This window comes from Bufo gargarizans, chromosome 11 (genome assembly GCF_014858855.1).
Source record: "Bufo gargarizans isolate SCDJY-AF-19 chromosome 11, ASM1485885v1, whole genome shotgun sequence".
In the NCBI taxonomy this organism is placed as follows: Eukaryota; Metazoa; Chordata; class Amphibia; order Anura; family Bufonidae; genus Bufo; species Bufo gargarizans.
This window is the reverse complement of record NC_058090.1, coordinates 25,974,571-25,989,820: the sequence shown is the minus strand read 5'-3', so window position 1 is coordinate 25,989,820 and position 15,250 is coordinate 25,974,571. Positions and strand designations below refer to the sequence as shown.

Below are 15,250 nucleotides of genomic sequence, written 5' to 3'. Positions count from 1 at the left end.
GGTATTTGGTTCTGCACTTCGGTATTGATGGCCCCCCTACTTCTGTTGTCCTTTCTTCTGTCAATTTGGACCCGCCTACAAAATAGGGCCACTTTTTTAGGTTTTTTTTCCAGGGCCACTTTGAGTTCCCAGTCTGCCCCTGTCCTCACTTGCAGCCCAACCACAGACTGCAGTGGCCGCATGGGATCAGACATGATCACAGAGGCTGGGTGGACAGGGGGGACCAGAGGTGCTTTGGTTGTGGAGTGATGGGAAGTGATGAGTTTTTGCTGCTGAACTGTTTTCTACACAGAAATCTGTTCCCAAATCAGCAAGATTTGGTCTGGAATTGCTGCTGCTGATTTCCCCCGCAGACTCTCGCACAGAGGGGATGATTGCTGCCTATGTAAATACAGCTAATGAGTGGCAATCATTGCCCTGTGTATTGGCCCATGTAAATTGCTCACTAAGCACAGCACTGCCCGTTTGATAGCACATGAATGGGACTGAGCTGAGCCTAGCCCATGTGACCGATAAATGTGACATCACTGGCCTAATAATGTTTCTATCAGTGCTGTATATTCTAATTTATATAGATTTTATATTACTGTTACTGTGAACAGTCAAAGGGAACCCGTCATCAACTTTATGCTACCCACACTAACGGCAGCATAACGTAGAGACAGGTGAGTGGATTTCAGGGGTCTGTCATTTAAAAATTAAAAGTAAGTAGTTGCTGAGAACCAACATCACAATCATTGCAAACTGGGCCTGGAAAAGAGTCCTGGACACCTGAGAAGAGTCCTGGTTATTCATGAATCTCCTGCTCTCCTGCTGATGGCTGACAGTCTTCTACCTAGTTTTCTCCCTTTCTCTCTAGGAGAGAACTGCCAATCATCAGCAGATGGGAGAGAGAGCGGGAGACTATGAATAACCAGGACTCTTCTCAGGTGGCAGTGACTCTTCTCAAGGCCTGGGCTGCAATGATTATTATGCTGGTTCTCTAGCTCATGAGTGACACACCGCTAAAATCAGCATTTCTGTCACTATTGTATGCTGCCCTTTAGTGAGATCAGCATAACGTTGATGACAGGTTCCCTTTAAGCAAGTTGAAGATGAAATGATCTCCAAAAGGCATGGAATTAAAGATGACACACTCACTGTATTTTAAGCAAAAACAATTTTTGATTTTCCTCTTTTACATAAAAAAAAAAAAGGAAAAGGGCCCGAAGCGAAACTTTGGGCACCCTGTGTGGTTGGCAAGTATCACAACTTGTAAACATTTTTTGTATCAGCCAAGAGTCTTTCAATTTTGTTTGAGGGATTTTCATCCATTCTTCCTTGCCTTGCACAACTTCCAGTTCTGTGAGACTTCTGGGCCGTCTTGCATGCACTGCTCTTTTGAGGTCTATCCACATATTTTCAGTGATGTTGAGATCAGGGGACTGTGAGGACCATGGTAAAATCTTCAGCTTGTGCCTTCTGAGGTCGTCTGTTGTGGATTTTGAGGTGTGTTTAGGATCATTATCCATTTGTAGAGGCTATCCTCTCTTCAACTTCAGCTTTTTTTTACAGTTATGTTCTATTTTAACCTCATCGGTCCACAGGTCTTGTTTCCTGTTTTTAGATGTTCTTTTGCAAACTTCTGGCACTGAATTTTGTGGTGAGGACGCAGGAGAGGTTTTCTTCTAATGACTCTTCCATGAAGGCCATATTTGTGCAGGTGTCGCTGAACAGTAGAACAATATACCACAACTCCAGAGTCTGCTAAATCTTCCTGAAGGTCTTTTGCAGTCAAGGAGGGGTTCTGATTTGCCTTTAGCAATCCTACGAGCAGCTGTCTGAAATTTTTCTTGGTCTTTCAGACCTTCTCTTGACCTCCACTGTTCTTGTTAACTGCCATTTCTAAATTACATTTCGAACTGAGGAAACAGCAACCTAAAAATGCCATGATATCTTCTTATAGCCTTCTCCTGCTTTGTAGGCCTCAACCATTTTCATTTTCAGAGTATTAGGTAGCTGCTTAGAAAAACCTATGGCTTTTGTATTTTTGGGACAGGCCTAGAGGAGTCTAGTTATTTATAAAGTTTTGAAATTTGCATCACCTGGCCTTTCCTAACGATGACTAAAACCTCGGTCAAAGAGTGCACAAATCTCCTTGGGTTCCCATACTTTTCCATGTTCCTTTTCTCACTCCAAAATTGTACAAAACCAAAGTAATACACTAATATTGCTTAAAATGTTGAAAAGTGTCTTCCGCCTTCCGGAGATCATCTCATCTTCTGCTTGCTTAACTGTTCACAGTAACAGTAATGTTGGATAGGGGTGCCTAAACTTTTGCATTCCACTGTGTTTTGCCTATATCAGTTTTGTATGTTATCGTGATCGCTGAGATATTTGTTTTTGGTCTACCTATATATTGTTCTGTTCGCAGTGGTTGGAGAGCCGATCTGTTTGTATTGTTTAATCGTATTAGTTCTCATGGGTAATGTTTCCATTCACTGACAGGGATTAGGTCACAAAGTCTATTAGAAAGTCGCAGAGTGATCATTATCCTTTCTTCTTGCATGAAACTGAAAGAGCCCTTATGAAATACCTTTCACAAGCATGTATTGTCTATCTGCTGGAATGGCCCAGTCACAGCAGGGGGGGGGTATGTGAATGGACTCGCCTCTTAATGCGACTTTGGGTTTTTATCTAGGGCGGAAGAATATGGCCCAGTTTACAAAATAAACATGCTGCATCATGTAGTCCTGTGCCCGACGAGTCCGGAGGCTGTCAAGGTAAGGAGAAGGGGGTTGTCAGCAGGATAACCAAGATATAGAAAAATATACTGTATAAATGTACATACATTGATCATTTGCTACCTGGAAACAGTCATCAAGCAGGTCAGCTGCCATTTACTGATCTTGCGTTCTTGTGATATACTATTGTGTGAATTGGAGATATGAGAAATTGATATGGTGATGAGACTATTTGGGTAAATGTTAATGTCACGTCCTTATGGCATTCATGTATTCAGAGATGACAAAAAAAATATAATAATAATAATCCTAGTTAGAGATGAGCAAATTTCATATTTTGAAATTCGTTCACACTTTGTTTGTTGGTTAAAGGTGAATTGCGTTATGGATTCGGTTACCACGGACCATAACGCAATTCTATGACTGAATGCGTCCTGAGTGAATGAGTCCTCCCCTGCGTAACAGAAACGGGACGGATCCGTTTTGAAGCCCATAGACTTCTATTATGACGGAATGAGTAACGGAATACCTCTAAAGGCATTCCGTCGTAGAATTGCGTTACGGTCCGTGGTAACGGAATACATAGCGCAATTCACCTTTAACCAACAAACGAAGTGTGAACGAAATTTAATAGGCGGACATTCGCTAATCTCTAATCCTAATAATAATAATCTGCCAGCAGCAGCAGCTTGCCAACAGTTTCTGGGTAGCAACAGATTGTTGGCGCTGCCCAGAGTAAGAATGAAGAAAGACAAGTCGGTGTTTATAAAACAGATTACTGAGCAAGGAGGAGACTGACTGGAGAATTTACTGTAGACTATATTTTCAGTGGCCAGAGGGGGAAGGAGACTAACCAGAAATCTTACTGTGAGCTGTAAATACAGCTGCCGGTGTAGGAAGGAGCCTTACTGGGAAATTGCTGGGGATTATGGGGGTCATTTACTATCAGATGTACGGCACTTTCCTGGCGTATATATCTGTCGCAGATTGTGGCTCAAAGGTTATTTGCGCCATAACCTGTCAATTTTCCCCGCTCGCACCAGGTCTATAAAAGGGGGCAGAGAAGGGGACAGGCAAGATGGTCTGTCTCATTTATCATTTTCTATGCCTGTTTTAAGCCGTCTTACATTTAGACTGGCGCTGGATGCGCTAATGTTCTGTAGAGGCCGGCGCCTCTTGATAACTTCGGCGGATCCTTCACCAGCACAGGGGTTATTAAGACCGGCGTCTAAAATGACCCCCTATATGTTCAGTTGCCAAAAGGGGGAGTAGATTGACTAGAGAACTTTCTGGGGACTATATTTCCAATATAGGAAGGAGTCTTACCGGTTAATTCCTGGGGACTATATTTCCAGTGGCCAGAGGGTGGAGGAGGCCGACTAATGGAAATGTGGAGCAGGGGGAAGTGAAAGACCTATAGAGCACACGCAAGAGGTCTTGGGAGTTGTCGGCAAAAAACGGAGCAACTGCCCACAATAGTACAGATTAGTCGTGGTGGGCCACAGAGGAGGAAAAAAAGAATCAAATTAATATATTGATTAAAATTGTTGGCATTGTACTTCTCACAGGAATTCATGATGTCGCCCAAGTACCCGAAGGATCCATATGCCTACAACCGCCTGTTTTATCTGTTTGGCAGGAGGTGCGTACATACAAGAGCGCACACTACATGACCGGCTACAGGGGAGAAATGCAGCCAGGGGTCTCTGCATCTGTGGTGAAAATCATACTGGACCACCAGGGGCGTAGCTAAAGGCTCAAGGGCCCTGGTGCAGGAGTTCAGCTTGGGCCCCCCACCGCCACCTTCCTTCAGTGCTTTATGGAAAGGGGCAGGGGTGCACCTAGCCGTTCTGGTGCCTGAGGCAAAAATTTAAACACCCCCCCCCCCCCATGCCAAATTGTCAACCTAACCCATTCCCTCCAGTCCTACTGTTAAAGGGGTTGTACTCTTTTTACTACTGATGACCTATCCTAAAAAATAAAGTGGACAACCCCTTTTAAAGACATACTTGGAAAACATTACATACAGCGCTACAGAACATACAGGGTAATGCAGCCCCACATATGTGCCTCTTCCATCCAGTGATGTCTCCTCTGATGTAGATATTCTCTTTTCTCTTCTTCTCCTCTCAGACCAGACCGCCATGGTGACTTCTTTCAGCCGCGCCTCGTCTCTGCAGAGTTTAATAAACAGACATCTTACTTTCCTACTTTTCCATCCTCCTCCTCACCTTCTCAACACCCCATTCTGCCCCCCCCCCCATACTATACTGTAGAAGTAGTCCCCCTGAAAATACTGGCACCACACAGATAGTGTGCCAGTACAAAAAAATACCCCCTTACCTTTCAGATTAGACCCCCATATTAAACCCCAGTCGAGACCCCCCATCTCAGACCAGACCCCCCTTTAGACCTCTGTCAGACCCCATATCAGACCCCCATTAGACCTCAATGTCAGACCCCGCCCCAATATCAGACCTCAGATACGATCCCCATTAGACCTCAGACCAGACCTCCAGACCCCCATTTGACCTCCAAACTCCCATATCTGACCCCTATTAGACCTCTAGACCCCCAATCAGACCCTTCAGACCCCCATATCAAACCTCAGATCAGACTATATAATAAATAAACAAACTCCCCTCTCCTGCTGTGCCGCTCCTCTTGCGGTCAGGCTGTCTCCTGGGCTCTCCTCTTTTCTCAGGTCCCGCGCTGCAGTCACCTGACCTCCTGCAGCGTCAGGTCAGAGAGCGCTATTTACGTCCGGATGCTGCAGGCAACCAGGACATAGCAGTGCGGGCCGCTGGAAGGAACGAGCAGGAGGAGGGGTAAGTACTGTACAGCGCTTCTCCCCCCCCCCCCCCCCCCCGCAGACTAGTGAGAGCTTTCGTTATGGAAGCGCTCACTAGTATTACCTTTATAAGATGCAGTGCATCTTATAAAGGGAAATATACAGCACCACTGGCAAGGGGGGGCTAAGGGGCCCGGTTGCAACTGCGACCGCTGCGACTCCTATAGTTACGCCAGTGTGTACCACAGAGGCGGAAAAGGCAAGACTGGGACTGCTCCAGCATACCACTACAGACACTCTATCAGACCTTCGCATTGTACCTGAATTTAAAGGTCAGCAGCTTTGTACCTATGACACTGGCTGACCTGTTACATGTGCGCTTGGCAGCCGAAGGCATCTGTGTTGGTCCCATGTTCCTATGTGCCCGCATTGCTGAGAAAAATGTGGTTGTAATATATGGAAATGAGCCTCTAGGAGCAACGGGGGGTTACCATTACACCTAAAGGCTCTGCTCTCTCTGCAACTGCTTTGTTCCCTGTACTTTGAGTGACCGGCCAGGGCAGTGTAAATATGATCACACCTGGTCCTGTCAATCAAAGTGCAGAAGGTGCATCAGAGAGAGCAGAGCCTCCAGGTGTAACGGCAACGCCCCCGTTGCTCCAAGAGGCAAATTTGCATATAATAAAACATCATATTTCTCAGCAATGCGGCCACATATGAACATGGGACCAACACAGATGCCTTCAGCTGCCAAGCGCACATGTAACAGGTCAGCCAGTGTCATAGGTACAAAACTGCTGACAGATGCACTTCCCAGATGAAAATATATGTATTCTTTCTTCTCTGCAGATTCCTGGGGAAAGGCTTACTGACTGATCCAGACCACAATCACTGGTATAAACAGCGGCGCATCATGGATCCAGCATTTAGCCACATGTAAGGAACATTTTGTTATAAGGGAACAGTTAGATGAGATGTATGGCATTCTCAGTGATCTCTCGTGAATGGATAGGCGGTGTTCTCAGTGATGTCACCGCTGCTCTCTAGTGAATGGATAGGCTGCATTCTCAGTGATGTCACCGCTGCTCTCTAGTGAATGGATAGGCTGCATTCTCAGTGATGTTCCCGCTGCTCTCTAGTGAATGGATAGGCTGCATTCTCAGTGATGTCACCGCTGATCTCTAGTGAATGGATAGGCTGCATTCTTAGTGATGTCACCGCTGCTCTCTAGTGAATGGATAGGCTGCATTCTCAGTGATGTCACCGCTGCTCTCTAGTGAATGGATAGGCTGCATTCTCAGTGATGTCACCGCTGATCTCTAGTGAATGGATAGGCTACCATACACCTATTCATCATCCCACACTTTGCCCTTATTGACAGGCGCTATGTTTGTGCACACTGCCCACCTTTAATCATTAGCGGGGGATGCAGTGGACTCGTAATAAAGAAATCTGTATATTATACTGGCAGATTGACTGTTGATTTTCCGATCCCTATGATGCTGAGAGTTTGGGTTAGTTAAACCTGCGGTTAGGCCATGACACTGAATAATATGGCCGGATAGAATCGCTTCCTGAGAAACTGATGCTCCATTTATTTCCGGCATATACGGGGTCTTTTTTCTATGGTGGGCTCAGTCCATGTTGTGAGATAGATGTGGAGCATTTGATATAAACCCCCCCCCCCCCCCCACATTGTATCTGAACCTGTCGTCGGCCAACTCCAGTCTGATGCCAGTCCCTCACAGGTACCTCATGCAGATGGTCGGGGTGTTCAATGAAAAGGCCGAGCAGTTAATGGAGCAGTTGGCAGAGAAAGCAGATGGCAAACAGCAAGTGAGTCTCCATGCCGTCATCAACTGTGTCACACTGGACGTCATCACAAAGGTGAGCTTAAAATGTGGAGCCTGCAGCGTGGACAGGGCAGACAGCCAAGTGTCACCAGACCCCCCTCTTGTCTCCTGTAGGTCGCGTTTGGAATGGATTTGGGCTTGGTGGAAGGAAACCAAACCGCTTTTCCGAATGCAATCTCCATGGTTCTTAAAGGGATGGCACAATATATGACTGACCCATTTATGGAGGTGAGTGCGCCATCTACAGACGGACTCTTTAAGACCGGTCTCTCATCATGTGATACCTGACCATTGTCCTGCCGCTGGATCTCGTAGTCAGTAACTGCTGTAATGTATCTCATGTCCATCGTGTGTAGTACATGCCCCGGCACTGGTCTTTCATCCGTCAAGTCCAAGAAAGTGCAGACCTCCTGCGGAAAACTGGCCGAGAATGCATCATGCGGAGGAAGAAAGCAATGTTGGATGGAGAGGAACTTCCCAAAGACATACTGACCAAGATCCTGAAGTGTGCAGGTGTGACCATGCTGAGATGATGGCTCAAGTCAGAGTTGGGCATTTAAGCCTAATCTACCGATAAAGGGGTTATCCGGTAATTTATATTGATGACCTATCCCTATCACAACTCAGGAGAAAAAAACAAACAGCAGGTGGCGCTATACAGATAGATTTTATTGATTAACTCAGTGGCTATACAAAATTTTTAATTACTGGCAGTTACAAAAGAATTCAGATCCAGGTGCTGGTTTGAAAACTGTAGAATATTATTTGCGGGACGACCCCATTTGTTGTGGAAACGGCACCATTCAGTTACAACAAGTCTGCAGCGTGTGAATCCACCCTAAGGCCCCTTTCACACGGGCGAGTATTCCGCGCGGATGCGATGCGTGAGGTGAACGCATTGCACCCGCACTGAATCCCGACCCATTCATTTCTATGGGGCTGTTCACATGAGCGGGGATTTTCACGCATCACTTGTGCGTTGCGTGAAAATCGCAGCATGTTCTATATTCTGCGTTTTTCACGTAACGCAGGCCCCATAGAAATGAATGGGGTTGCGTGAAAATCGCAAGCAAGTGCGGATGCGGTGCGATTTTCACGCACGGTTGCTAGGAGACAATCGGAATGGGGACCCGATCATTATTATTTTCCCTTATAACATGGTTATAAGGGAAAATAATAGCATTCTGAATACAGAATACATAGTAAAATAGCACTGGAGGGGTTAAAAATAAAATAAAAATTTAACTCACCTTAGTCCACTTGATCGCGCAGCCGGCATCTCCTTCTGTCTTCTTCTTAGCTTTGTGTAGCAACAGGACCTGTGGTGACGTCACTCCAGTCATCACATGATCTTTTACCATGGTGATGGACCATGTGATGACCGGAGTGACGTCACCACAGGTCCTGCTACTGCACAGAGCGAAGATGAAGACAGAAGGAGATGCCGGCTACGCGAACAAGTGGATTAAGGTGAGTTACATTTTTTATTTATTTAATTTTTAACCCCTCCAGCGCTATTTTACTATCCATTCTGTATTCAGAATGCTATAATTTTCCCTTATAACCATGTTATAAGGGCAAATACAATCTACAGAACACCAAACATGCGCGATTTTTCTCACGCAAGTGCAAAACGCATTACAATGTTTTGCACTCACGTGGAAAAATCGCGTGCGTTTCCTCAACGCACCTGCACATTTTCCCGGAACGCCCATGTGAAAGAGGCCTAAGGCTTTATATGCAGAAAATCTGTATGAAATCTAAACCCAAAAATGCACATTATTCCCCACTATTTATATCCATTTTGGTGCAGTTTTTAAGCATTTTTATATGTAGATTTTCTTTTTATGTTAAAGGGGTTTTCTGGGATTTCAATATTGATGACCTTACACTTGCTCACGCAGCGGAAAGCAGGTGTAATTACAAGAAGCCGTTCTATTGACTTCTATGGGACGGCTCCTTCCTATTCAAGTGTGTACTGCAGAGCCGTCCTACAGAAGTGAATGGGACGGCTTCTTGTATCTGCACTGCTCACAGCTGCGACGTCGACAGCAGGTAAACAATGAAAGGAAGGTTGCGCTGGCACGGAGAGCGGCCTTCTCTTTAGGGGGGTGCCGAGTGTTGGATCCCCCCCCCATCTGATATTGATGTCCTAGCCTGTGGATAGGTCATCAGTATTAAAATCCCAGAATACCCCTTTAAGAAACCCATTGAAGTCTATGGTGAAAATCGCTATATCTACAATTGACATGCTGCGCATTTTTTTAAATCCGCACGGCAGGTCAAATTCTGTACTTCCAAAATAAGCATAGTGTACACGAGATCTGTCAGTTATCCACTTTGCTGGTACTGTATTAAGCTGCGGTTTTTCTGCACGGGAATCCGCGCGTAATACAGAAAAGTGAGTGAGATTTTCCAAATATCATGTATGTGCAGAAATTGACCTGCGCTGCAGATTTTAAAGCATGCATGTCATTTGTGCGATTTCACACCTTATATATTGTGGTTTTCTCCATAGACTTCAATGGGTTGTTAACATAAACAGAAAACCTGCATTAAAAACTGCACAAAAAAATGCATAAAAATGCATCAAAACTGTGGATTTATGTGCGGCTTTGGTGCAGAATTCATTCATTCGGCGCCGTGTGCAGGTTCCCCGAAGATGACATTTCCCAGAATGCAAATCCCCAGAGCAAGTTCTGTGCAGCCGCTGAACCAGCAGGAGTGCGGATCTCCATGTACATTTTATAGACGGCCCGGTCTGTTCTTTTGTCTTGTGCTTTCAGAGCAGGAGGACGGGTTGGATGACGAGATCATGCTGGACAATTTCATCACATTCTTTATAGCTGGTAAGTAGAGGACGTCTTCATTTTCCAACCAGGGGGGCCTTAGGGGACTGCACGGTAGCCTAGATGTGAGGGGATGGGTCACAATGCGCTTTATATTTGCACCAATAGGATTACAGCTGTTGGCCCAAGTCTAGTTTGAAAATGAAAGCCGCGCTGCTCGTTAATTTCGCTTCCTATAAAAGAAAAAAAAAAAAGAAAAAATATTTAGTGGGACACAGACCCCTGAGGTTTGATTCATCATTGAGATCTATGGAAGTTCTATAAATCTACATACTGTCAGCGCCCCCTACTGGTGGCTGCAGTAAAAAAATGGATTATGTCACTGATGAAAAGCAAAACTTCACCCTCTAAAATATATATTACGAAATGTTTCCACACTTTAATGTTTGATCTGTTTAAATAAAAAAAAATAGAGCTGCAATATAAACCAAGGCTGTAAGAAATAGTTCTGTAGACCGTTTTTGTGTTTCATACACAGGACAAGAGACCACGGCCAATCAGCTGTCATTTACAATGATGGAACTGACGAGACAACCGGAGATCACACAGAGGTGAGGTGCGCACAGGGCCCTGCAGCAGCACGAGAGCAGAGCGTAGCGATATGTTCACAATAATGGCCGCGTAATGGTCTGGAGAATGATATGGCATCAGTAATGTATGTACACAGTGACTGCACCAGCAGAATAGTGAGTGCAGCTCTGGAGTATAATACAGGATGTAACTCAGGATCAGTACAGGATAAGTAATGTAATGTATGTACACAGTGGCTCCACCAGCAGAATAGTGAGTGCAGCTCTGGAGTATAATACAGGATGTAACTCAGGATCAGTACAGGATAAGTAATGTAATGTATACAGTGACTGCACCAGCAAAATAGTGAGTGCAGCTCTGGAGTATAATACAGGGTGTAACTCAGGATCAGTACAGGATAAGTAATGTATGTACACAGTGACTCCACCAGCAGAATAGTGAGTGCAGCTCTGGAGTATAATACATGATGTAACTCAGGATCAGTACAGGATAAGTAATGTAATGTATACAGTGACTGCACCAGCAGAATAGTGAGTGCAGCTCTGGAGTATAATACAGGATGTAACTCAGGATCAGTACAGGATAAGTAATGTATGTACACAGTGACTGCACCAGCAGAATAGTGAGTGCAGCTCTGGAGTATAATACAGGATGTAACTCAGGATCAGTAATGTAATGTATGTACACAGTGAGTTACATCCTGTATTATACTGCAGAGCTGCACTCACTATTCTGCTGGTGCAGTCACTGTGTACATACATTACTTATCCTGTACTGATCCTGAGTTACATCCTGTATTATACTGCAGAGCTGCACTCACTATTCTGCTCATGGAGTCACTGTGTACATACATTACTTGTGCTGATTATCTTTCTTGCAGTTTGGATAATGTTGGCCGCACCCCCCCCCCCCTCCTTCCCCCCTATTTACTGTACATATAATAATAATTTTTGCAGATGCATAACCGATCTGATCAGCCGACAGGTAAACATTTGGTCCCAGGCCTTGAACTCTTATGCCAATTGGTTTATATAGTTTTGGTGGTGACGGGTATGAAGACAGGCTTCCTTTTGAAATGCAGAAAGAAATACAAACGTCTGGAGTTCCCATTCACTTCTATGGGATGGCTCTGCCTGTTCATGTGAATACTACAGAAGTGAATGGAATAATATATTGTTAGATATGTATATACACTATGGCCCCACAGAGGTGCTCTAGTATTGTTATTATTGCACGTATCTTTCAGATTGCGGCAGGAGATTGATGATGTCATTGGCTTTAAAAAGGATATCAGCTTTGAAGATATATCAAACCTTACATATATGACTCAGGTAACAGCGGCTCAGGGAGGCAGGGGGGCGGCCATGGAAGACCTAACCAGAAGTATGTCAGAAAATCATATGTACAGCGCTGTGGAATGAATGGAGCTTTAATAATAAATAATAATAATAATGTAGAAATTCATCCACGTGTTATACATTTCCAGAAGGTTTTAATTATAATTTATTATGCATAACAAAAAAAGAATCAGTAAATTCAGTATACAATATATAACAGTAATTGTATCATTACACAACATTCCTCTTCTGGTAGGGAGGACACACCAAATATAACTGACCCACCAAATCTTCCCAACAGACCTACAATACATCTACGCCCATTCCCTCGCGTATATCACCTTCATTCAGGTGCCACATGTTCTGTACATTGATCTAATGCATTAGTCTCCATGATATATTTCCATTCTGCCACCGAAATATCGTCCACGTCCTTCACCCAGTGTGAAATACATTTATGTGGATTTTTGGCGTAATATATTCCATGATCCATGCGCTTTCTGAATCTGTATGTCTGTTCTGCAAAACGTAGAACATATCTTATTCTTGGCCACAAAATGCAGTCTACTGACCCTTTGAAGTCAATGGGTCCTCAAAAAACACGGATGCAACACAGACATCATCCGTATTCAGTGGATCCGTGTTTAGCAGAGCGCAAAATACATAGTCAGGTCCATAAATATTGGGACATCGCCACAATTCTAACATTTTGGACTCTATACACCACCACAATGGATTTGAAATTAAATGAACAAGACGTGCTTTACCTGCAGACTGTCAGCTGTAATTTGAGGGCATTTACACCCAAATCAGGTGAACGGTGCAGGAATTACAGCAGTTTGCATATGTGCCTCCCACTTGTTAAGGGACCAAAAGTAATGGGACAGAATAATAATCATAAATCAAACTTTCACTTTTTAATACTTGGTTGCAAATCCTTTGTAGTCAATTACAGCCTGAAGTCTGGAACGCATAGACATCACCAGACGCTGGGTTCCATCCCTGGTGATGCTCTGCCCGGCCTCTACTGCAACTGTCTTCAGTTCCTGCTCGTTCTTGGGGCATTTTCCCTTCAGTTTTGTCTTCAGCAAGTGAAATGCTCAATCGGATTCAGGTCCGGTGATTGACTCGGCCATTGCATAACATTCCACTTCTTTCCCTTAAACTCTTTGGTTGCTTTTGCAGTATGCTTTGGGTCATTGTCCATCTGCGCTGTGAAGCGCCGTCCAATGAGTTCTGAAGCATTTGGCTGAATATGAGCAGATAATATTGTCCGAAACACTTCAGAATTCATCCTGCTGCTTTTGTCAGCAGTCACATCATCAATAAATACAAGAGAACCAGTTCCGTTGGCAGCCATACATGCCCACGCCATGACACTACCACCACCATGCTTCACTGATGAGGTGGCATGCTTAGGATCATGAGCAGTTCCTTTCCTTCTCCATACTCTTCTCTTCCCATCACTCTGGTACAAGTTGATCTTGGCCTCATCTGTCCATAGGATGTTGTTCCAGAACTGTGAAGGCTTTTCTAGATGTCGTTTGGCAACATCTAATCTGGCCTTCCTGTTTTTGAGGCTCACCAATGGTTTACATCTTGTGGTGAACCCTCTGTATTCACTCTGGTGAAGTCTTCTCCTGATTGGTGACTTTGACACACATACACCTACTTCCTGGAGAGTGTTCTTGATCTGGCCAACTGTTGTGAAGGGCGTTTTCTTCACCAGGGAAAGAATTCTTCGGTCATCCACCACAGCTGTTTTCCGTGGTCTTTGGGATCTTTTGGTGTTGCTGAGCTCACCGGTGCGTTCCTTCTTTTTAAGAATGTTCCAAACAGTTGTTTTGGCCGCGCCTAATGTTTTTGCTATCTCTCTGATAGGTTTGTGGTGTTTTTCAGCCTAATGATGGCTTCACTGATAGTGACAGCTCTTTGGATCTCATGTTGAGAGTTGACAGCAACAGATTCCAAATGCAAATAGCAGACTGGAAATGACCTCCGGACCTTGTATCTGCTCATTGTAATTGGGATAGAGAGGTAATAACACACACCTGGCCATGGGACCCTTAACAAGTGGGAGGCACATATGCAAACTGCTGTAATTCCTGCACCGTTCACCTGATTTGGAGGTAAATGCCCTCAAATTACAGCGGACAGTCTGCAGGTAAAGCACATCTGGTTTGTTTTATTTCAAATCCATTGTGGTGGTGTATAGAGCCAAAAATGTTAGAATTGTGTCAATGTCCCAATATTTATGGACCTGGCTGTAGGTGTGCATGAGGCCTAATACTTACGGTAGGTCTTTGACTAGTAACAAGCCCTATCATCTCCAGAATACTTCTCCCAGGTGCTAATTTCCTCACAAAGGGCTTATGATCAGAATTTCGTCAATTCCTAATATACATTTAACGTCTCTCCACACATTCGCTACAAGCTGCGGTTTTGTGTCTGGTAGGGTTCAGCGAATCGAGCGTCTGATCATACAATCAGTTTAGTTAAAAAAAAAACGTTGTAATCCTGTTTCTGTACAGTATTTACAATGTATTTGCTCCATGTAGGAAAACGTTTTCTCGTTCGAAGTTGTGCGAGACCTCGGTGAATGACTTCGGTATTCCTATCTGCGGATTTAGAAAACATTTTAAAATAGGAATCCGAAGTCTTCGGTACCGAGGTACCCGCCAGCACTGAATCCAACCTCGGATTCATATTTTTGTGTTTTCAAATCCGCAGATAGGAATACCGAAGTCTTGCGTAACTTCAGACGACACAAAGTTTTCCTACACTGAGAAAATACATTGTAAATGCTGTACGGAAATAGCATTACAAACAAAGTTTAACAAACTGACTTCGGATCTATGATTTGCTCAACCCTGGTGTCTGGTCATCGAAACGGAACAAACCACATCTGTCGCTAAAAACAATGCAAGTCAATAGTGACGGATTCTAAAAACAACGGATCCGTCACCCATTGAGCGACAGATCTGGTTTGTTCCGTTTTGATTCCACACATCTGCATCCTAAAGCAACCGATGCATACCTATGTGTAATCAAAACGGAACCGCGATCCTTTGCTGCATTTCAAAACTTATTCGTTCCATACTTTATAGGGGTATTCCAGGATTGTAATACTGATGCTGTATTACTTCTATTATATTTGTGGCCTATA

At 44.3% G+C, this 15,250-nt stretch overlaps 1 protein-coding gene across 1 annotated transcript in view; it reads left to right on the top strand.

Annotated features, from left to right (window-relative positions):
* The window catches only part of LOC122921922 (cholesterol 24-hydroxylase-like), a 74,559-nt gene that overhangs the window by 30,703 nt on the left and 28,606 nt on the right, over window positions 1-15,250 (top strand). The window contains exons 3-11 of the mRNA XM_044272249.1: window positions 2,681-2,762; window positions 4,292-4,365; window positions 6,364-6,450; window positions 7,263-7,401; window positions 7,482-7,595; window positions 7,724-7,880; window positions 10,154-10,216; window positions 10,695-10,767; window positions 11,994-12,078. Coding sequence (XP_044128184.1) covers window positions 2,681-2,762; window positions 4,292-4,365; window positions 6,364-6,450; window positions 7,263-7,401; window positions 7,482-7,595; window positions 7,724-7,880; window positions 10,154-10,216; window positions 10,695-10,767; window positions 11,994-12,078 — 874 coding nt within the window. The remainder of the gene's footprint in view (window positions 1-2,680; window positions 2,763-4,291; window positions 4,366-6,363; window positions 6,451-7,262; window positions 7,402-7,481; window positions 7,596-7,723; window positions 7,881-10,153; window positions 10,217-10,694; window positions 10,768-11,993; window positions 12,079-15,250) is intronic.